At 39.6% G+C, this 24,886-nt stretch overlaps 1 protein-coding gene across 2 annotated transcripts in view; it reads left to right on the top strand.

Moving 5' to 3' along the window:
* pkib (protein kinase (cAMP-dependent, catalytic) inhibitor beta) overlaps positions 1-18,164 on the top strand; it is a 30,407-nt gene extending 12,243 nt beyond the window's left edge. The window contains exons 3-5 of one of the 2 annotated variants that reach the window (XM_080863336.1): positions 12,912-12,996; positions 15,555-15,706; positions 16,387-18,164. In XM_080863336.1, coding sequence (XP_080719462.1) covers positions 15,565-15,706; positions 16,387-16,469 — 225 coding nt within the window. In that variant the 5' untranslated portion in view covers positions 12,912-12,996; positions 15,555-15,564 and the 3' untranslated portion in view covers positions 16,470-18,164. The remainder of the gene's footprint in view (positions 1-12,911; positions 12,997-15,554; positions 15,707-16,386) is intronic. The other variant, XM_080863335.1, reaches the window with a different exon arrangement.
* Positions 18,165-24,886: the final 6,722 nt, after the last annotated feature.

Below are 24,886 nucleotides of genomic sequence, written 5' to 3' on the forward strand. Positions count from 1 at the left end.
TAACTTGAATAAATACAAAATGCAGTTTTTATATGTTTTCATTAGATTCCAAACCTACCTGGCCCTATGTAAAAAGTAATTGGCCTCTAAAACTAATAACTGATCGTGCCACTGTGGGCAGAAAAAACTGTAGTCAAACATTTGTGATAACTTGCAACTTACTTAGTTGCAGAATTTTAGCTACATTGGATATTTCTTGAGTTTTTGAGCCTGGACTTTTAATGGCTCTAAAATAAAGGTGGTTGAACGGCCAAATTAGAGGTAGACTTGTAAGTGTGTTTCAGATCATTGTCATCTGAAGTGTAAAACTCATGAAACTCATGGCCAGACATTCTCCTTTAGGAAGAGAGCAAAACTCATGGTTCCATCAGTTATAGCAAGTTGTCCGGGTCCTGAAGCAACAAAGCAACTCCTGACCATCACACTACCACCACCATATTTGTCTCATCTCTCTATATACTGTACTGTATATAGCAGAGATGACAATAAAGTTTACTTTGACTTTGACTGTTGGTGTGATGTTCGTTTGTGAAATGTCGTGTCAATGCAGAGAATATTTTGTCCGAATTCCTGGGGATCATCAAAAAGGTTTTTTGGCAAATGTGTTTGTATTCTTTTTCTTAATCAATAGTTTTAGTCTTGGAACTAAATTGTAGATGCCATTTTTTGCCCAGTCTCTTCCTTATTGTCGAGTCATGAACACTCTCCTTAACCAATAGAAAGCTAGGCTTGTAGTTTTTTAGATGTTGTTCTGGGTTCTTTTGTGACCTCCTAGGTGAGTGCTTGATGCACTCTTAGAGTAGTTTTTGCTAGGCTAGCCATCCTTAGGAGGGGTAACACTGCTAAGTTTTCTCCAGTTTTGGATAATGGTTCTCAGTGTTGTTTGCTGAAGTCCCGAAGCCTTGGAAGTAGTTTTCTTTTGTTTTGAATCCAGATAGATGGATGACAGTAACGTTGTCTCTCATCTGTTAAGTTTCTTTAGATTGTGAAATAAGTGAGAAATTAGGAAAGGGCGAATATTTTTCACAGTACTGTATGTTTCCTTTGTTAATCTGTTTGCAAGGGTTTTTACATGTTTATTTTTTTTACCATGTTATTCCTGGAGGACTCCTCTCGAAGTTGGATCAAACTCTTAAAATTAATGTTTTTTTAATGACGTAACTCAAATAAGATAAGTATTATAAGTTGCAACATTAAGTTCAAAGACATCTATATTAGTGTAGTTGTAAGTTTAGTTTTCTTTTTTCTTGATTTCTTTTTTTTATAGCTGTCTGTCATTTAATTAATCGATTATCCTTTTCGATGTTGAAGCCTTTCATTGAACTACCAAATAAACAAATTGACGCTCGCTTTCTGGCCAGATTTGTGGCAGCACTTCTGCTATCATTTAGTTTGTATTTAAAAAATAAAATGCAGACAAAATGGTAAACATTAGTTTTTGACTCCCAGTGAAAATAGTTTTCTTTACAAATAACTCTCTCACTGAACTAACACAGCCAATCCCTCAACATGTTTGTACTCTCTGCTCATATTGCCTTCATGTTAAATATTTTTTTCTTTTTAAAGAACTTATTTTAACATTGAACTCAACAACAAATAAATCCTCCCTAACAGAGAAAGTAACGTCAAGGGCCAAATTACTTTATATGTCTTTACATCAATATATGGGCCACAAGTAGCGCTGAAGTGGGCTGCTAGTGGTCCTGGGCTGCGAGTTTGAGACCTCAGGTCTAAGTGGTTGATAACTTAAGAAAATTTGGTGGTTCATTAAAGGAAGCATTGTGATTTTGTAAGTCATGTATACAGAAAAATGCAGTAAAGATGGGGACATCCTTACTTTTAGTTGATGGTATGGGTCAAGCTCCAGTGTTGAACCTTACATTTGTCACTAAATACAAAATGCGGATACCCTTAAATTAATATTTACAATGAAGGCTTTTAATTAAAAGTTGCACAGTAACCCTGACATCATCAGAATTATTTAATGGCCTGTATTTGTATAGCGCTTTACACATCCAGTCATCCACACATTCACACACTGGTGATGGCAAGCTACGTTGTAGCCACAGCCACCCTGGGGCGCACTGACAGAGGCGAGGCTGCCGGACACTGGCGCCACTGAGCCCTCTGACCACCACCAGTAGGCAACGGGTGAAGTGTCTTGCCCAAGGACACAACGACCGAGACTGTCCAAGCCGGGGCTCGAACCAGCAACCTTCCGATTACAAGGCGATCTCCCTCTTCTGTTACAAGAAATCAAGAAGATGAAACACTTTTCACAACCTGAGTAGAATTCCTACTTAGAAGTTAGATAATGTGTGTGCTGACCTGTAAAGGGCAAGTAAAGATCATGCACCCAAGCCACCAATCCATTCTCACCTTCACTTAGTCTAATTAGAAACACCACAGAGATCAATAGCAACAGTTGGGTAATGAATGGTGAAATACAAAAAATAGGTCATTGTGTAGGGTTTGACAATGTGATTTTCTAATATTTGACCTTTCCAATGCGGAGCTTATTTACGCACAGTCGAGATCAGTTCTTAATTAGAACGTGACGTTCAAAAGTCGTACTTCCCCCAAAACAGTCTGTTCTTCAGATCATCCCCAAAGCTTTTGCCAGCACTGCCTGCCAGCCATTCTCTACAGCTTTCTGTCAAGTGCGCTAATTGCTGTAAATAGCTGGGTGTTCTGTTGTTGTGATTGACCCTTCTGAAAAGCTGCTCAATCTGTCTCATATTTGGCAAAGTGGAGCCCATTTTATGGGCCTCGTTTTATAGAAAGGCTTGTTTTTGTTGCCACTGCACATTAAACATGGTTAATAACAGAGAAGGCGGTTTGCTTAAAAGGGCTTTGATGTGAAGTACTACTTGGACTTTACCAGTAACAGTATAGCTGAATGATATAAAAATCCTTGTTATGTTGTGGATTCTTTCTGAAACTCTGTTAGGACTGAATGATTGTGATACTGAAATCCTTGTTTTTCCTCGTGAAGGATATACACCTTTCTCATCCTGCTATCTCAACTTTCCAGTCTTTGATGTCACACATGAAGTTTCTTATGACCGATCCAACATTTGGATGATATATTGGTCCGTGCTGAGTTTATCGGCTTGAGACTCATCATAATCCTGCTTAGGTGATTACAAAGAACGAACAAACACATGTGTGCTTTGTATAATTCTAAATGATGAGTTTCATTTAACACTGAGGATGCACCAGTAAACCAACTGTCGTTAGAGTGGTGGGCCTCTCATGTTAGCTTAAACATATCCCCACTGGCTCCCAGTGGGAAAGGGGCCTTTTCTCGTGTCACCTGAAACACGTGATACTGGAATTCTTTTCCAAGTACCAGAAAATATGGAATTCCTAAATTATGATGTTAGGGCAAAGAGTCTAAGTAAGCCTTGATGACCCAGTGGACCCCCTACTTCTGTAGCCTTATAAAATATACAGTGAAGAGCCAGCAGCAGATTTATTTTGTTGTATTTCTAACAGTACTATGTAGAAACAAAGAGCTCTTCCAACTGAAAATTTGACTCTAGGGCTTTAAGACGGCATTCATAATCATCTGCCAGATCTGTTACACAATACTCCTTGGCCTTTAATGTAACACTAGGTTACTACTTAACAAAGTAATCTACTTATTTCACTTTTGGAAAGGTTAAAAATAGAGAAGCACACTGCAAAATCTGTACCATGACTAGAGTACAATGCACAGATCTGTGGCATGTGTAAAAATTCAAAGCTGAAATCCCTGCCAAGCCTGTTTAAGATAAGATAACCTTTATTAGTCCCACACGTGGGAAATTTGTTTTGTCACAGCAGGAAGTGGACAGTGCAAAGTTATGAAGCAAAAATTAGAATACAATAAGAATAAATACAGTACACAACTGTACAGAATAGAATAGAATAAAATACTTAAGTTAGTCGCTTAGCTACAATTGGACAGTTCACTTGCCTGTGAAGTGAACTGTTTCACTTCACCTTCAGAAAGATTACCCTCTGAAATAACAATTACCATTAATATAGGGCCTTAAATGTGATTTATGTTTAGTAAATCATTCATACATTTTCTTTTTTTGAAAAAAGGGATAAGATGTAACATTTTTAAGAGATTTTGTGCACCATCCAAGTCATCCTGGTTTTTATGTACATGCTCACCCCCCCCCAAAAGCAAATTATCTACAAAGTAAAAGCCTACGCTGGTGAATTTTCTGTCTGGTTTGTGAAACATAAAAGCAGGAAGCCTTGGTGAGAAGACGGGGCGCTCGGATCAGCGGGAAAGACGGAAGATTTGCCTGGATGTTTGTGAGATCTGAAAGGAGGCTGTGATCACAGTGTCTCGTTAGATCAGTCTCACCTCTCCCTTTTTCCTCCATTTCTGTCTCTGTCTCTCTCTTCACTGCTGCTGCTTAGGAAGAAAAAGAAATATTGTAGCTTTTTGAAAACCAACTGCTGATATCAGTGTCATGCTTCACCTCGTCTACGCTCATAAATGCATGACCTTCTGTGCACCTGGTTTAATGTGACTGAGATGATGAGGGCTATTTCCATCATTGCTTTGCTTAGTTGTGATTAAACGTATACCTTGATAGTTTTGCACTGCGTAATACTGCACGTCTTTATATTTCATCACTTTTGATTGTCTCAATCTTAAGACTACATGTCATGTAATCACATTTTTATTTTTATTAGAAAAAAACAAACATACAACTGCAGTTGAATGTTTCCTCCTCAGTTCCCCTCCTCCACTATATACTGTAGCTGCCTTCATAACAATGGTGCAGTTTCCATGGCAGCTACAGCATGTTAAGCTTTAGGATAACAGTTCAAAAAAAAGTCAGGAGAAGAACGGGGTCTAATCACAGGGTATGAGGAACTAAAAATAGCGAGGGACTTAATCCCAGGCATTATTTATTCATCTAAAACTTCTCGTGTCTGTGCCGGCTGTGTAAACATCACTTCTTTTGTAGCTCCTCTTCAGGCGGGCTGTTTTCCAGCCTAAACCCCCACAGTCTTACTGACTAATACGCTGACTATAGGAGAAGAGGGATGGACATATAGGGGTTGGATTTAGTGTGGTGACACAGTCTGTTGAGGGAAACTGCTTAAAAACTGCTCAGGATTAATATTTTACTGTTCCTCCTTCCTGAGCGAGCATGAGAGTCAGCATAGCGGTGCACGTAACTATGAAAAACATCCGTACTGACAGCTGGCTGATGTGTAATTAAATATTTCTCTTGATGTTGCTGCAAATGGCGATAAAACGGCCTTATAATGTTACATTTAATCATTGCCAGCTCATATGCTATACTTGGTAAGAAGCTGTAGAGTGTGCAGTAGGTCTGCCTGTCACACTGCGAGAATGAGAGTGTGTTGTAGCTGAGCAGAGGTCAGCCTCAGGCAGCAGGCACGGCCAGATTGCTGTGCACGGGGAAGAGAAATCTATTATTGTCTCTTGTTTAGCGAGATGAATGCTTTGATGGATGTCACTTTGCAAAGTTACTACACTGAATTTGCTGGTTGATTAAATGGATTTTGCAGTGAAGAATATCATCAAGTGAGTTTAGGGAGTCCATCTACTTGAACTCAAATTTGAAGCACTTCATGTGAATATCTGTCTTTATCTGACTGCGTAAGTTATTAGTAAGGACAATTCCATTGTTTTCCAGCTCCGACGTCTTTTCTTGATAACGAGTAATTAGATTGGCACCCGCAATGTTGTGAAAAAGTATTTCCCTTAGGCAAAAAAAGTAAGAAATCAGGATAGGGGCAAATACTTTTACACAGCACTATATGGATGCACATCGATCAGTAATGTGAAAAACATTTTAACAACCTTTGCACTCAGATTATCAATGTGTAAGTCCAATTTCATGATCTTAGCCCTTTATGTTAACAGCACATGTCATTGGTTATCGCTGATGTTCCAACTGGTATAATCAAAAGTCCAAAGTGTGTCGTTTTGTTTTTTTTAACTTCTCTGAACAACATTGCAGAACCAAAATACTTTAATATACAATAAAACTATGAAAATCTTGACTATAATGATAATTTTGTCTCAAAAAATGACTTTTATCCAATTTGTAGCCTGACATTTGTTTGTGTCAGCATGCAAACATTTATAGTGGCAAACAAAATAAAGAGAAAGAATTCAGGAAGGGGGCATAGTGCTTCTTTACTGTAATTAAACACTTAAGAGCTTTTTAATACAACCCACTTTCAAGCCTTCATACGTTGTTTTTATAAGTGCTTTTCTAACTGCCAAGGACACTTGGTCTTATGGTCTGAAGAAGCCATGGATCAAATAATCAACCTTGTGAATAACTGGCAACCCATTCTACCTCCTGAGTCAATGCCACCCTTGCTCCAGGTATCTGCAGATATTCAGTACCATCTGTTACCAGTGTTAAATTAATCAGCTGTATTCAGGACTTTCATTCGTTATGTTACCGTAAGTGCAATAAAATCTCTTCAGCAGTTGTTATCCTGCATGTAATAAGAGGGAGTGAGAGAAACTGTCATAGAAAGCATTGCTCTCACAGCTTATTAGTCACATAAACTTACTTAACCATCCAGCATTTAGATTGGAACCAGACCTATATGTGCACTAGATAAGAGCTTGGAGAATAATTTTCACATCACAATCGTTAACCATTTTACAGCTCTGGCTATAATTTCCATCCATGGACAAAATAAGAAAGAATGAAGGTATCATCTGGTTAAATATGGTCAATTCAATTTTGGGTGGCTTTGAATTGCTTTGAGTTAAGTAACGTTTAATGGAGTGTTTTTACAGTTGCTGTATGTATGTATGTAATTTGGGGACACAGTGTCCTTATTTAGAATCAATTTCTAGTTCCCCTCGAGTGTCTTCAGTCATTGCACAGAGGAATGATTATGTGGTTATGAGGTTATGTTGTCCTCGGTGGTTTATATGGTTCCATTTAGAGAAATGGTGTCTGTTCTATTTAATGAAAAAAAAGAGAGATTTGTGCCAACTGTTTTCTTTTAAAATTAATATGCATTATTAGTCTTTTAGCGGATATGAATTGAACACTAAACACTCTGAAGTTGTGAAACATTACAAAATTAAACATACAGTAATTAAAAAGATTAATTATATACCTATATGTTTAGAGCCAGACTTTAGTTCTGCTCCCTAAATTTTACAACATAGTTATTTAAATTAAATCTTTTTGGATATTCCAGATGAATGCAAAGGGAATTCTGGAACCAAACTAAAGTATATTGAGTTGGTGTCACAATTTGCAGAGGCAAATTGTGCGGCGCGCGCGCGAGAGAGACGTGGACCCAAATGTAGGCAACCGGAGACAGTGGTGAAGAATAACAAAAGGCGAGCCTTTATTGATGGCTGAGCATTGCTACAAACATGTGGAACTGAGAAAACTAATCCAAAACCTAAACTGGGGAAAACAAGAAACAAGAAACCAAACTAGAAAACCTGAACCGCTGACTGAGAGCAGAGGTAACACGGGGGATGACAGGCAGACGGACCGATGAAGAACAAAGGATAACACACACTAAATATATACAGAGGGAAACAAGGAAATGGCACACAGGAGGGAGACACAGCTGAACCGAATCAACATGATGAGACATGGAGGACATAAGACACGAACCTTCAGTAAAACAGGAAACACGACACAGATTCAGAGACACGGGCTTTACACAGAGACATGACTGACTTGGAAACAGAGAGAACCTGGGAACCAAAACCTAAAAACTAGAAATCTTAGTCAAAGACATAACCAGATTAAACCAAAACGTAATATAATATTAATTAATGAAAAAATACTGAGTCATCAGAGTCAGGACCATGTCTGTTCGTTGCATTTTATATTGTAAATGTTAGCAGAGACGCTACCAAAAGCTTCAGTAAATGACATGCATCATATTGTGATTTGTTGGTAAAGGTTTGTTGGATCGACTTTCAAGTTTGGCATTTTCTCCACACGACAGAAGGGAAATTATGTTGACATCAGTTGTGTGGATGCACAGTCTAAGATATCGAGCTCTCAGCGTTGCTTTCTTTTTGCTACTCGTGGTTTCTTTCTGTTAGGACTGAGAGCTTTCTTGCTTAGCCTCCTTCCTCTTGCATTTCCATTGAGAATAGCAGGTGCGCCATTGTAAAAGCCAACAAAAGACCCTTTCTCCTTGGCACCGAGAGCCTGTGAGGTTGGTTGGAGACAATGCCCTGTGCTGTTGTTGTCGAAACTAACCTCCAACATCAAATGTGTTTAGTGCTGTTTAAAGCCTTCCCTTTTAAAGCTCGAGAAGCAGACATGTGAAAGTGCTTTTACTCCATTTGCACATACCCACATGGCAAATGTAAGTGGATAATTTTAGCTGCATGATTATTTACACAGTAGCCCCATGACAGGATGTCTTTAGTACGTGGTGTATAATATGGTACAAAATAATAGCGGTGGCTGTGTTTAGGAATAGCCTGGATAGCAATTTGCAACATTAATGAGTTTTTATGTAATTGCAGAGCTGTGACGAGTTTGAAAGAAGAAGAGGAGAAAATAGACTTTACCTTTCCTCAGTTTTTTTTATTGTAAGCCAGCTTCAACCTCTGTTTTTTTTTATGAAAAGACTTGTATAACATAAACCTTTTGCATAATTCACCTGCAGCTTGTTCCTGTGTCTGCCTGAGCTGGCACAGATACCTTATGTAGGTCAGTTTACTTGACAAGATAATCCCATCTAAACTGTTGTTGGATTATCAGCTAAAATTAAACTGTTCACATGATGGGTCACTGCCTGTTCAGTGCTTAATCCAGTAGCTCAATGAAAGTTACCATGTGTTCTAATTAGGACCGGAATAACAATAGCTATTACTTATTCTGATATTTCAGCAGTGAAGCCACTGAAAGCCAGTGATTTTATCTGGCTAAACAACTTCTTAACCTCTCAGCTTCCTCTTCAGTCTGACAGTGTAAAAACCCCAGAGCTGAATCATCCTGGAAAGCTGTCAGATCAGCAGTGACTGACTGTGGCCACCACCTGGTATTAAATGAAAAGTTGTTATAGCAAGTCAGTGTAAGAGCCAAAGTTTGGTTTTAATTAGCAGGATTAACAGTCAAAGCTGAGCTTTTCAGTGATAATCAGTGTCTCAGCTTGAGAAACCTCTGAGCCAGACTGAAACTTCACAGAGAGACAAGCTATCCGTCCTACTGCGTGACCCAAACGCCTATTGTTAGACTCCAAGCTGAACAAAGAGAAGCTTTGACACGTGGCCCTGGAGGTGAAATTTGGAACAATATTCTGGATTTGCCTACAGTATAAACTTACTGAATGGCTAAATTTAGTACTGCAGCCACAAAGTAATTCACTTGAAATCACTTAAAGTTGCAGGTGTGACGTGTTCATGTGAACACAGATGGCTCATTCTTTGTATTTATATTTGAATTTAATGGTAGTGATTTGAGAAACATGAGGACAGCTGATGTTATTCAGTTGACCCCTTTGACTTGCACGTTGAGTCAGTTAATATTGCAACAAAACACTGTAATTAAGAGTGCCAAATAATCATCTAATATTTAAAACCAACTGGTAAATATGACGGCTTTACACTTAGGTCTGTAATTTGTTGGACAAAGACAGAATTTTTGTAGTTTTGCTTCTATAAACCACCACAACAGACTTGAAATCAGTCAATATGTGATTCAAATTCAGACTTTCTGCTCTAGCGGATGAAATTTTGCATCAACTGTTTGGAAATTACATATAGAAAGTTTTCTGTTTTAAATGCACACTCCTCCATTTGTAGCCTCGAAAATAATTGGACAATTGACTAACAAGCAGTTTCATGGCTAGCTGATGGTTTCTGTGTTATTTTATGAAATGAAGCAAACATCCGAAGTTGATTCAAGAAATGTTGAATATGTGTTTTGTTGTTTTTATAGTTTTAGTGTTGAATCCCAAAGTGTTGTCAGTTTAAGTGAAGAAGGCCACAGTTATGTTGAAAAAAAAAAAAACCAAAACCAAAGATAAAGCTTTCAGAGAGAGCAAAGCCTTGAAGTGACCAAATCCACAATCTGGTATATTCTTTACAAAAAGCAATGTACGGGCCAGCTCACCATCAATAGGGCCTGGAAAAACAACAAAAGACAAAGTGCATGATGACATTTCCATGGTTAAGAAAAACAGCCTCACAACATCTAAAGAAGTCAAGAACATTATTAGGGAGGGAGGCGTATCAGTGTCGAGGTCCCTTCATAAATGGAAATGAAGAGGGTTTACAACAAGGCGCAAACCACTGGTTACACTCAAGAGCAAGAGGGCTGGATTAGACTAAACATCTAAGATTAATTTGTACCAGAACGATGGGAAAGGAAAAGGTTCCAGAAGGAAAGGAACAGCTCGTGATATGAAGCATGCGATATCATCAAAGAGGTGGAGGCAGTGTTATCACATGGCTGCCAGTGGAACCAGGTCACTAGTGTTTATTGATGATGTGACTGATAGAAGTAGCAGGATGAATCCTGAAGTGAACAGACCTGTACTCTGCTGAGACTCGCCAAATGATGCAAATGGATAATTTCCCAAAGCACACTACAAACGCAAGAGTTTCTCAAGAGCAAAGAAATTGGATACGCTTCAATTGTCAAGTCAGGCACTTTAAACTAAAGCCAATAGAGGACCTTTTTAAGTTATTAAATAGAAAACTGAAGACAGACAGACCCATAAGGAAGCAGCAAGTGAAGGCAGCTACCGTAAAAGCTCAGCACGGGACCTCAAGGGGGAAAACACAAAAAACCTTTACTCTCTTTGGACGAATAGTCTGACATCTGACACCTCAACTAGAAGTAGTGTGCGTCCGATTATTGTGTAATCGTCAACAGGCTTCTGCTTCTTTTCCTTCAGATGCAAAATTTCTGAACATACCACCTGCTTCATCTTCTGTCTGAAGCCAGTTTCTGCGTTTTTTTTTTTTTTTTAACATTTTCTAAGAAAAATACACTTTTCCGGTTTAATCAAGTACTATTATTATGAAAAGTCGAAGATGTGCACGTGGATCACAGACTCCCAGTATTCAGTACTCCGAAAGAGCTGTCATTATATTTCATTCTATATATTTACGTTTGTTTTATATATACACTGAGTCTAATCAGCTAATGACATGGAGGCATGTAGACTGCCGTTTAAATTAAGAATCAGAATTGGGGAAACAAGGTGACTTAAGTAACTTTGAATGTGGCATTGTTGTTTGTGCCACATGGGCTGCTCTGAGTATTTCAGAAACTGGTGAAATCTTTAGGGTTTACAAAGAGTGCTCCAAAAAAGAGAAGCTACCCAGTCAGCTGAGCTTCTGCAGGTGAAAATATCTTGTTTGACATCACAGGTCAGAGGAGAATAGTCAGTCTTCTTCAAGCTGATAGGAAGCCAACAGTAACTCAGATAACTACTTTTGATATCTTAGGTGTGGAGAAAAGTGTTTTCGTACACACAGCTAGGGCAAGACACTAAAGCAATAAAGATATGTGGTGCACAATAACCTTTCCTCACTAGAGATACATGGGATAGGGTCAATATAAAGTCAGTAAATCCCATTACTTCCTTGTTTTGACAGACCACATGAAAGGGAGTGAGCATCATCAAAGACAAAATGAAAACAGAAAACTCGGGTGGTCGAGTTTCTGAATATGACAGGTTAAAGTGCAAAAGACGAGGATATTGTTAAAAGGAAGAGTCAGAGGAATTCAGTGTAGCATACACTACACACTACATACAAAGGCCAGCTACACCACAAATTGTTTTCACCCTCTGCAGCGGTGGCATCCTCATTGTCACGGCTGGCGGAGGGAGCCGTGTGGTGTGGAGGAAAAGGAGGACCCAAGATGCAGCAAACTGATGATACGAGTGATGTTTTATTTACAAAGGTGGTGGTGACAAAAACAGGCAACGAGGTATGAGTACTTTACAAACGGAAACCTAAACTGGGAGAAACTAAGTGACAAACCTGAGACCATACAAAAGGGGTGCGGGGCAGAGAGACGCAGAGACAGGAACACCATAGAACGCAGAGGTAGACGGATGAATGCAGACGAGCCGACAACAGGCAGGAGAACACACAGGGCTTAAATACACACCAGTAATCAGGGGATGAGGGACAGGAGGGCAACACAGCTGGGAGAAATCAGAACTGACGGGACAGGGGAAATGTAAACTGAACACACTCACATCAGACAGAGACCTTCACAATAAAACAGGAAACTCAGACACGGGGAACCAAACAAGACACAGATCTAAACAGACAGCTTCACAAACAGATGGGGTGACACCATAGACAGACAGATCCAGACGCAGACTCAGAGGCAGACCGAATATAACACAGAACTAAAACAATCATCATCATGAAAATGATAACAAACTAAAAGCGCTGGGTCACCGACCCAGGACCATGACACTCATAGTGTACAGTTGCCTGTTTATCAGTACAGTGCGATGCATTGAACAATGCAAGATTTTTCTTAGAAACAAAGAGACAGTAATATTGTAGCCTAGTTTTTAAAAGATGTGTTGCCAGGAAGCTGATGCTGATTAAAGTAATTGGCCCTCGCTACCAACTCCCTGGCCACAAAAAGTTCTCTCAGGCAGCTATACACAGAGTGCAGAGAGATAGTAGTCAGGCCTCACTGTCCACTGCTCTCTCTATTTTAAATCTTATTTATTTATTGTCTAGGAGCAAAAGTGAACAACAATTGAGTATGATTTTTTCATTGTGCATTTCTTTCGTTATTTGTTTGAAGTTCCATAATGTTCTGTCTGTCGTGGTCACCTTCTGACAGAATATAAATAATGTTTCAATGAAAAGGAACCTTTAAGCTTGACAGAAATAGTGATTTGGTTTATATCATGATATCCAATCATATACACAGGTGACCAGTGGCAGAAAACTAGACCCAGTGCCATCTGAGTGCTGCATCAATTGGCGGATACAACTGATGGAAGCTGACATGGCCAGTAAGCTGTTTTATTTCGACTGCTGACCTAGAAGAAGTGCAGTGAAGAATTTTAAATATATATATATAGTATTTTTGTCATGTCAGAGCTTATTTTCTTTTATATCTCTAAGTCCTTAAATTCTGGTAGTATTTTCAGGTTAATCTCAAAATACAACATTTTGTTTTCCTGTGCATTTGTTTGAATCCTACCCAGCCTTGATGTAATTGTCTACCCACTGATCAGCTATATTTTTATTGACTTTGTATATTTAGATTTGACTATTAAGAATGAGAAAAATAATGGATTTTTTTGGGCATATTAAATAAAAGGAAAAAAAAATCAAACATACAGTTGAATTGGAAATAAATGCAATCAACTAAATAAATAAAGTATGAAAATGAATTTTCTGAATGGGCCCCGGACAGAGTATTGGTAATGGTAACTGTGCAACAGCATTTTGACATCAATTAATCAAAGCTGCATGAATTATTAGCAACTTGCTATGTGTACATCCTGTGTGGTATGGAGGAGGGTGGACACAGGCTTTGTGGAAAGTGTGATTATACATTTGTACTGATTAAATATATAAAACATTTATGTTAATCGTAGGTAGATTTTTCAGAATTATGTATTGAGCTTGATAAATGCTACATATTTTAAAACCAAAGGTACGTACATGTTTTAAAGTATCTCAGTCATAGCCATGATTCCTACCTGCAGCCACAGTTTTAGCTGCCAGCATGCAATAATGTAAACATGTTGGAAGCAAAGTGCCTTTCTCCATGGAGACATTTAAAGCTTAGATGAGCTCAGTAGCAAGGCTTCAACTGTGCTCGAGGCTAACAGATGGTCAACTTATGGCCCTCTTTTTGAGGATGGTGTGTGTGCGAGTTTATAGCTGCACATATGCATTAACTCACACGTCAGCCCTTTGTTGAGAGAGAGCAATGGGAACTGAGATTTCGCTCCACAGAATGGTATGGCTATTTAAAGGGAGGCAACACAACAAAAGGGGGAGACTGGGAAGAGAGAGTGAGATAGTGAGCGAATGGATTCCAGTCATATGTTTACCTGCCAGTGGTGCTTTTTCTGTACTGTTGCCATGGCAGCAATGGCTCGCTGTATGTGTGTGTGCTGCGAGTCTGTGAGACAAGGGATGTAATTCTGCCTGTCACCAGTGTAGCCTGGAGCTGACTCCCCAGCTGCTGGTTGCCATGAGACCAGACAGACACATCCTCCTTTTCAGTGATGAATCTTTTCTCTGGATGTTCAAATCACATTAAGTACATTTTGTTTTCTGAGAAATGTCAAAATTAATATCCACTGTTAGACTATGTATAACATAAAACGTAGTGTCAACTTTTTAAAAGTGTTGGGATTAAAACTACTAGGGTACATATAGGGATGATTAGCAGGCTAGCTATATCATTAAAGATGTACCCCACACAGCTTTTCCCCGTGCAGTACACACCAAACAGAAACAGCACACTGTGAGTTGATTGAGTGAATTGTTACAAAATAAGACCTGGAACGTCCTCTCTTCAAAAATGGCATGCCATTTTATATCTGCATCCATGCTTTTAAACATTTGATATGTTGTACTAAGACTTTTTTCTTTGAAAAATATATTCCAATTTAAATTTGGTGCCAGCAACACCGCAAAAAAATGTAACAGGGAACAGAGTTGAAACATGTTACAACTAATTGCTTGCATCAAAGAAAGCTCGAGTGTTCCAGAAGTAAAGATTGAGAGGCGAGCAGCCCAATATTTTAATAATGTTTTTCAGCGTGAAACTGCTAAAAATGTCACAATATTCAAACAAACAGAGAATCTGCAGATGTCTCTGTGTGCAAGGGACAAGGCAGTGATGGAAACACAACTTGAATGACTGTGATATTCAGGCCTTCCTATGACACTGCATTGAAAACAGTTGCAGCCTGCTCAGCATGTAAAGCCCTTCATTTGTTCAACAAACTTCTTGGTCGTTGCTAGCTAACTAACGAACTAAGCAAATGGTTGACCATTTACCGTAATATCAAACTCTGAAAAACAAGATGAGAAAAGGAACTAGAAGTTACAAGTAAAAAAATTAGAACCACAAACCAAATATAAGCTGTGTTTTTAGATGTTAAACATGTCACATTGACATTCTCAATATTTTTTAATGATTATATTTATAGGTTTCAGAGGCCAATTTGACATTCACAGTTTTTTGTCCTTTTATACCTTATAGATGTATTTTACAGAGAGCTATGCCCCTCTGCCTCCACCGGTTGAAGCAGATGACGGAGTCTGGTTGTCCCTGAGCTTGCTTCCTGTTAAAAAGGAGTTTTTCCTTCCCACTCTCGCCAAATGCTTGCTCATAATAGGTTGATCTGATTGTTAGGGTTTTCTCATAGGCTCTCTTGTAGGGTATTTACCTCACAATGTAAAGCGCTTTGAGGCAACTGTTGTTGTGACTTAGCAGAAATACTGCTCAGGTGAGTTAAAATCATGTATCATACCTTATCATATAAGGTATGATACATGATACATGGGTAAAATCGTAACATTGTACCTTCTTTTTTTCCTGAAGAGTTCCTGAAATGACCGAAGTGGAGCCAGTGCTGGACTTTGCCTCCTCGGGGCGCTCAGGGAGGAGAAATGCCCTGCCTGATATCCTGGGCTCTCCAGCGGGTGTAAACCCTGGTGACTTACCTCTAAAACTGGCTGAGCTATCCCTAAAAGGTGATATTTCCCTTTAAATGTGTTTTTTTTTTAACTTAGTACTTTAGCATGTGAAGCAATATATTTGATTATTTAGAAACAGTATAATGTAAATTAAGGACACTTTGAGAGATGTTTTTGTGAACTTGACTGAGATATTTGATCCCCGGAAGCCTTTATGTGGCTCATCTATGGCTTGAAGCTATGGCAAAGTTTTTGAGATTTAGGAAAGGTTGTCCTTGTCTAAATACATCTCCATTTAGTAGCAGATGGGTGAGCTTTAGGCTAGGAATGTCACTAGGGAAATGCTGCCCATTTCCCTGTCATGCATCACAATTGCTAAAAGTGTGTAGCTACCAGGAGTGCCAAATTTGAGCCATTGAGCATCTTTGGCTGCATGTGTAGAAAACAAATTAGCATCTAACATAACACAACATGGTCGTGCAATTCATCTTACAGACCCCAAAAATGAAAATACAGGTTTGCTCACATGAACTCGGATCTTTTGGAATTCCTCCAGCAGTGGCAGAGAGACACTTTGTTTGCCTGCATTGGGGTTTCTGAAAAAAATAGCAGCCTTAAAATGAAAGCAAAAACAAAAAATGCCAGGCACGCACTGTCACAGTCATTTATGAACAATAGCTTTGGAAAGAAGTTCCACATTTGTGCCTTTAGAAGTCATTTTTGAGTTTTGTGTGCAGATGGTCCGGGAGGGGCTCAGTCACCCACGGCGGAGGAGCCACCAGCACCGCCAGAAAGCTCAGATGGGAAAGAGGGATCATAGGGACTCGTTTATTTACCTCCCCGGAGGCCTACAGAGATAACCTGAGAGAGGATGAGGAACGAGGCAGAGGGCGACCTATGGGAGAATGAGTGATGATCTGTGGAGAGTCACACCGTTTGCGAGGAAGCTGAGCCACGGAGGGAGGGTGATGGATCCACTCCCAAAGGACTGGAGCCAAGAGCTTAGGACTGTTTTGGTACTTTCTAAAAAGAGTCAGACGTCACCTAGTTCTGAACCACATAGTGTGTGCACGTGTGCATATATGCATAAACGCGGATACGCTACATTGGGAATAAAAAGGACAATGACCGATTGTGTCCTGTACACTCTTTATTACAATTTTTCTATGATTTATTTAAAACGAAAGAAAAAAGGAACTTGTGAGTCAAAATGTAACGCACCATTTTCCTTGCATTTCCTGCAGATCTCTGTTTTGTAGCTCTGTGTGTTCTTTGACAGTAGTTTAACTGCAGCCTGTAGTGGCTCGATCCTTTTTAACTCATTACACGACTTAAGAAAACTGGGAACTGTGTTATCCGGCTCATTTATGCTTTTTACACTAAATATGTATGATCTAGTGTGCATTTTCAAATGAGTCTATAACTACACTGCAGTTGTACAGTTTGTATCCTTCATCACCAGACTGTTTTAACCATAACAGCAACCAGGGACTCTTTGCACTTTTTAGGGATGATTTGGTGCAACGTGATGATATGGCAACCAAATAAAGTGTAGTCCATATCTTGAAACATTCCTTTAGAGAATAGTTTCCCACTGCCAACACTACTTCATTGTAATACTGAGAGAAAAATTAAGATTTCATTTTGTTTTTGTTTCATTGTTTTGCTTTTCAAAGTCTCTTCATTTTCCAAATATCTGAAAATGTGCCTAGTGGCAGTTTACAACTAAAAGTGGGTGTTGTGTTCTTTCTCTGTGAGGTACTGTTATTGCAAATTCCGGGGCTCTTGATATTTCCTCAGTTTTAATAGGAGGTATCGTTAAAAAAACCCATCTGAACTACTTGGACTGTGGATGAAAGAAGAAAACACTGGCCGTAAAATCCATTTTGTCTGCGGTGACAGCAGCATACGCTTGGGCGCGGGAGCAAGCGTTAACAAATGCTGCAATCTCCACAATGTGTTTCTAGTGCTGAAAATGGCAGCAGTTCCCCTTCTGTCTCACTCGCACGGAGAAAAGTCTGTTCGCGCTCATCAACACATGAGCAGAACTGTGAATAGGACGCGAGCTGGAGAGTGAGAAACAACAGCAAGAGTTCACACTTTGCCAGCTATCCCCTCTCTGCTACTGTACATATACTATATTGTAGTAAAATCCATGTGTGTCATACATGCTGCCTGTATGATTACTGGACTGTACCCACAAACAAAAGGTGTTTTGTAATTGTCTCTATTTGAAGATGTGTTGACTGGTGGCCTGTCTTTATGTGGATGTGTTTCACAAATGCAACAAGGAAAACCTGACGTGCTGCTGCCCAGTCTGTCTTTATTCTTTTTTTTTTGTTTTTTATGCTGTACTGATAAAGTGTCTGTGGTCTGTCTGACGCTGATCAACACATTTTAAGAGACCGATGAATCAGAGGTGTATGTTGTAGTGTCCTGGTGCATATATTTTACTTAACTGGATTGAATCCTTTATGTTGATTCTATCTGGTGGTGAAAATTGCCATATTAAATCTCCAAGCTTTACCTATACTGCAGTGTGTTGAATACTTTTTACTAATTTGCTTATTCTAATATTTGCTAGAATTTTTGATTCAAGACTGGCTATACGAGTCTGACATGTGGCCCGTATTGACGTATTTTCAAAATATTTAATCACTAATAGCTGTTAAAGGAGTTGTTTACCTTTCATAGTTAGCATGTAAATACTGTAGCTACTTTCAGCTTCTCTCTTGTCACAAAGTAGCACTACAACAGGTAGCAACACACGCTGTGATGCCCTTCCTGACGCAACCCCAACAGGGATTTGTTTATCCTGCTAGAAGGTGAGCAGTAGCCTTTACTTGCCAGCTGAGCATGTGAACCACTACACTATGGAGCCACCACTAATCGTATACACTAACATGAATAACTGAACCCCTGACTGAAAACCCTAAATGCTGACCATTTTTGTCAAATTAATTATATCTCTATTATAAACTTAATTTGCTGTATTTGTAAAAAGTCTAAACAACAGATGCCTGGCATGAAGGGGAACCACCAGGTTAAATGTGTTTACAGATTTCACAATGCTGCATATGTGAGTAAAGTTGCATAAAGCTTTTTTGCCTCCAGGGTGGGTTGTGACAAGTCTGATAAGTAGCTCTCCAATAGCATGTAAAGTCGAATTGATGGATTTGCAATATTCAGATCATGCTGTTTTAGAACAGAAGAAAAACGGTGTTGTGTTTGACGCCTAAAAGCTCAGTCTGTTTTTTGTAAATTTCCTCCAGAAGTGCTTTTGCCAGTTGTAAGGCAAAAAGGGAAGGTATGGATCTATGGACACAATTCGGTATAGTAATTTGAAAAAGACAGTAAACCCTCTTTCAGCACCAAGGTTTTGAGGACATGATAAAAAAAATAATCTGGTCCTTATCAGGTTCAGCCGGATTCAAATTATTTAATTATTTAAAATAACTCTGACCTCAGATTAAGAGTAACACATAGCCATTCCCCTTTTTATTTATTTAACACAAACAAGAGCTCTGTGGTGAGAGGAGAACCTTCCTGAAGGACAACCATTTCTGCAGCACTCAGGCCTGTATGGTAGAGTGGCAAGGTGGAAGCCTAAAAGCAAGCCTGCCTGGAATTTGGCAAAAGGCACCTGAAGGACCAGATCATGAGAAACACAATTGTCTGGTCTGATGAAACAAAGATTGAACTCTTCCACCTGAATCATCATGTTTGGAAAAAAAAGCAGGCACTGCTCGTCACCTGGCGAATACCTTTTCTTACAGTGGGGCATGGTGGTGGAAGTGTCATGCAATAGGGATGGTTTTTGGCAGCAGGAACTGAGAGAGTAGTCAGGGTAGATGGAAAGATAAATGCAGCAGTGCACAAGGACATCCTTGTTGATGACCTGCTTCAGCCTCTTCTCCCTGTGCTGGACCTCTGTAACAGAAACGAAGCATGTGAAATGCTGCATCCATTTCAATCCTACTATTACTTGACAACACCTTCAAAGAAAATGCCAATTTAGCAAGCTCAACTGACAGGCCAAAAGTGTCACCATGTAACCAAGCAGGAAGTTTGATGGCTAAAACCAAAAACACTTACAGTTGCTCAAATAGCCTTGTGAGGTCCAGCTGGTACAAAAATACTTTAGTATCTGTTTTAGTAAGTAATGTCTCAGTGGATAAACAAATAGCAGATTACATTTGAGTTGAAGCTTAATGTTAGGCCAGTTTGAAAGTGTGCTGACACAGGAGCTTTAGCCCATCACCGTGTGCTCGGCCTCACCTCAGTTAAGTTATTGTATTGAATCTCTGAACTGTATTCACAATTTGTTGCATTTTAAAACAGTTTTTAATGAATTTATCTGACACATATATTTATCTGACAGATAATATTCAAGGGTGTGGCTTGCTACCTATTTGCTAATGTTGGCTGACAACTTCAATCTCCAGTCTCTAAATATGCTAACTTATGTCTCCAGAAAGTAACAGTGACATTCAGTTCAATTCAATTCATTTTGATTTAATTCAAGTTTATTCCTTTAGCGCCAAATTACAACAACAGTTGCCTGGAGACACTTTATACTACAAGTTCAAGTGTTAAATTCAATTCTAGCTTTAACAGGGAGCCAGTGAAGAGAATCCAATACAGAGGAAACATGATCTCTCTTTCTCATCCTTGTCATTGCACCCGCTGATAATGTATTACAGTCGTCCAGCTTAGAAGTATTGAATGCATGAACTAGCCTTTACTCATCACTCTGAGACAGCATATTTCTGAGTCAAGTACTATAACCTCAGTTTCTACTTTCTTTTAGTCTGAATGTAGAAAAACAGCAAATTAGTTCATCCATTAGAGTTCATCCAGTCCTTTATCTTTTTAACACATGCCTATGATTTGACTAGTTAATTTGTGCCGTCTGGCTTTATAGATGAATATAGCTGGGTATCATCTGCATAACACTGAAAATATACGCAGTGTAAAAAGTATAATAATAATTATTGCTAACTTGCAGATGTAAACGGGTGGGTTTTAAGTTGGTATTTGAATTGTGTCAAAGAGTCTAGCTGATGATGCTGAAGTGCTAATAGCCCCTGAGATGAGGCGAGTAGAGCTAAAGGCTCTGGCACCCATGGTGTTAAATTTGAATTAAGGAACACTTAGAAGACCAGCTGAAACTGAGCGCAGGGCTGAGGTCTGAAAAATATTGGGGTAACAAGTCACTGTGAGCTTTAAAAGTGAAATTCAAAATCTTATACTGGATCCATTGAGGAATGGGGAAACAATGAAGCTGGATGAGAATAGGGGTAATAGTGTCATTAGACTCGGTGCGAGTGATGACTCTGTAGTATTTGGAGCTGATTAAGGATCAATGGTTCCAGCACAGAAGCCTCTGGAACTGTAACCAACCTTTGAGAAGACATGCACAACCTGAAATCTGCATTCTAGAGTTAAAATATTGTGATCAGCTGTATCGAATGCATGAGTCAAACAAGACAAACACGGAGCTGACTCTTGGGATTCTCACTAGTTCAGTTTCTGTGTTATGATGATCTCTGAATCCTGACTGAAACTCTTCAAACAGGAAATTCCTCTGCAAATCTTTAAAAAAAAAGAATTAAAAAAGAGAAAGGTTAAAAAAATCAGTCTATAATGACCTAAGACAGCTGGATTAAGTCTGGATTTTTTAAACAGTGGTTTAATTACAGCCACCTTGAAAGCCTGTGCTAACAGAGATAAAGAGGTCATGTTTAAAATGGAAGCATTAATTACTGGCAGGACGTCTTTGAAATGTGTCTGTTAGGAATGGAGTCTAACAGACACATTTCATCGTTTGGAGTAACTAATTATTGAAGGTAGTTTAGTGAGCCCCACAGCTCCCTTTTTTCACTTGTCACTTGGTTAGTCATTACATGCAACAGTCCCACAGCATGGGATTGAAAGTTCTAATGTAAAAGATGTGGGGTCAACTGCAAACTGATAAAGACAAGTAAACCTCTGATTAGACAGCTAGTTGATGTTCAAAGGCAAAAGAAGACTAGATTAGACAGAATCCTAAATAGCCATAATAACTAAAGACAGCTGAAGTTGTGAAAATCGCTCTCTACATCTGTAAAACAGGATGACCGTGGCTCAGGGGGTTGGGAAGCGCATCTGTAACCAGAAGGTCGCCAGCTTGATCCCTGGGCTCGCTGTTCTGGTCGTTGTGTCCTTGGGCAAGACACTCTGCCCTACTGGTGTTGGCCAGAGGGGCCGATGGCGCGATATGGCAGCCTCACTTCTGTCAGTCTGCCCCAGGGCAGCTGTGGCTACAACGGTAGCTGCCTCCACCAGTGTGTGAATGTGAGAGTGAATGAATAGTGGTATTGTAAAGCGCTTTGGGTGCCTTGAAAAGCGCTATATAAATCCAATCCATTATTATTAAAATAAGGGCATGTGTGGATCAATTAAAGTGTGCACAAGCACTTATTTTTTCCTTCAAGTATGAGCATATTGGCACCTGCCTGTTACATAATGCAGCAGTTCCTCTTGGTGTGCAGCAGATGGAGACATTCACTAAATTATCATTCACCTCACATCATCTTTGTACACCTTGGGGAGGATTTCTTTGTTATGTCTGGGAGAACGAAAATGGCTGAAATACAGTTGTTTTACACTAGTTTTGGCAGAGGTACCAAGCATCACATTAATATCATGGTTTAAAAAACATCACAGTTTCAAGGTTTTGGATTTAACATTCCTGCACACATCTTTTCATTTAAAAACCCAGTGATGACTTGCATTTGGACACACCCATCTCTGTCTCCCTCTCTCTGCAGAGAGAACCATGTAAAGCACATGTCTCTCCTATGTTATGTTAACTGATGCTGTGGTCCACAGATTATGTAAGGGAGGCACTGTTGGTTAAATACATAATAATCGCTACCATGCTAATGGGATATCCATGTATGTTTTTGATCAAGTAAAACAGAAGTGTTTAATAAATTTGAGATTTATTATCTCTGCTAAAAGTCTCCCCCTGCATTCTCAGACATCCCCCACTCCTCTGATGTGGCTCCCTCACCCAGACTGCTGGTACATAACATGTTGCTAGGGTAACCTAGCCTTGAGAGATGCTTGGACCTTATTTGATTTAAATGCAATTATGGAGGTTTTTCCCCTTTTTTTTAGAACACGAGAAAACGTGAAGAATTAATTTGAAAATGCATTTGTTTATGGAGCTGTGCTTGACCCTGTTATTTTCTTTATTATTATTATTTTAACCAAGTCATGAAATGTGGAAGCAATATCTAAAAATAGCTTTGGCTGCAGTGAACTGCCAACTCTGAATTCCATGATTAGCATTCATCTCTCTTAACACATCAGACTGTGCACACTTTTACAAATCATAAATTACTACAGAGTTTGTTTCTAAATCCACAGAACAGAAGAGCAGCACGCAGAAAAGCTCTCTGTTTTCTTACATAATTGAACAGCATGGTAGAGGCGGTTAGCTATTGGTTTTCCTCAAGGAAAATGTCGTGTAATTGCTCTACAGAAATGCATCGTGGTTCCTTTGACAAACAGATTAGAGCCAAACGCTGTGCTATCAGTCGAAGCTAAGTGAATGAACAGCAGTAGCAGCATCCTTTACGATACTCCACTTACTCTCCATTGCAATCTCCATAGCTCTTTGTGCTGTTTGCACCACCAGTGGACAGGCCAAAGAGAGAATGACAAAGCTGCTGTGGAGGACAGAGTAAGTGTTAAAGAGACATATAGAAAGAGATACTGTGAATTAAAGAAAGGGAGGGGATGAATAAGACTGACACTGAGGCCATGCAGACGTGGGTCACAGAGAGGATGCCAGACAGGCAGGGAAAAGAAAAGCCTTCACGTGGAAGTCAACGTGCTATTTCCAACGCCCAAGAGCCTCAAAAGGAAAGAGAGGAGAAGACATGAGAGAGGGTCAAAGACAAAAGGGATCCTAAAAACAAAAGGGACAAGAGGAGGAGTTACAAGTTAAGGAGTTACAGGAGCGTCGATTCAGTGTTTTCTTATTGCTTGGTAATTATTCCTTGCTTTTACTATCATTTATCATACAATCTAAAATAACTAAAAAATAAATAAATTCAAAAAACAAATGCTTCCACATTTTTATTGCTGCAAATCCCATAAAAAGATCAAAACCAACATCTTAGGATCAACATATACATATAAGGGTTGTTTTGCCATTACCCTCTGTTACAGCGAGCAACCAAAAAATAAATAAAGAATATTATAAAAACAGATCAATATCATGTGTATGCCCTCCTAGTTTTAGGCACAAAAACAACTTTGTTAGATTGAGGGAAAGATAAGGATAGTTTGGGGACATTAAGGAAATTTTGTTGTAGTGTTACAAAACACAGTGCACATTTCAGTCAGATCCACTGTTGTCAAAAAGAATAGCTACTTCCATCCATCCATCCATTCTCCTTCACCAATCCCTGTGTAACTGCATATCTTTGGACTTTGGGAGGAAGCCGGAGTACTCGGAGAGAACCCATGTAGACACACGGGGAGAACATGCCAACTATGTGGTGGCAAGGCTCTGTTCTGCAACCTCTCTGCCCTACCATACATATGTACCTCATACCACACATATGAGATCACGCACCGCTGCCTTCAATGAAGGGCTCGTCTCCGGTAATATGGACCTATACAAGGCTGCGTCTTACAACGTGCGCAGCGCGGTCAGAAAGGCAAAGTGGAGCTACGGGGAAAAGCTAGAGTCACAGCTACGACAGTGTGACTCTAGGAGCCTGTGGAAAGGACTGCGGACAATAACGGACTATGAACGACCAGCTTCTTCAATGATAAATGCCGACGCTTCACTGGCTGATGAGCTGAACACGTTTTACGCTCGCTTCAACGCCGCAGCAATTAAAACAACAAACGGCTGCGCGCGCTCGGAGTGCACCAGTGAAGACAATGCATTCATCATCACAGAGCATGCCGTGAGGACCTTCAGGAGGGTGAACATCCGGAAGGCAGCAGGACCAGATGCAATCCCTGGCCGGGTCCTGAGAGCCTGCCCTGACCACGGAGATCTTCAACCTCTCCCTGGCCCAAGCAGTGGTTCCCACGTGCTTCAAACAGTTCATCATTGTCCCTGTTCCAAAGAAACAACAGCCCGCTTGCCACAATGACTACCGTCCAGTAGCACTGACTTCAATTGTAATGAAGTGTTTTGAAAGACTGATGAGAGATCACATCACTTCT

Source organism: Rhamphochromis sp. 'chilingali' (assembly GCF_963969265.1).
Source record: "Rhamphochromis sp. 'chilingali' genome assembly, chromosome: 17".
Lineage (NCBI taxonomy): Eukaryota > Metazoa > Chordata > Actinopteri > Cichliformes > Cichlidae > Rhamphochromis > Rhamphochromis sp. 'chilingali'.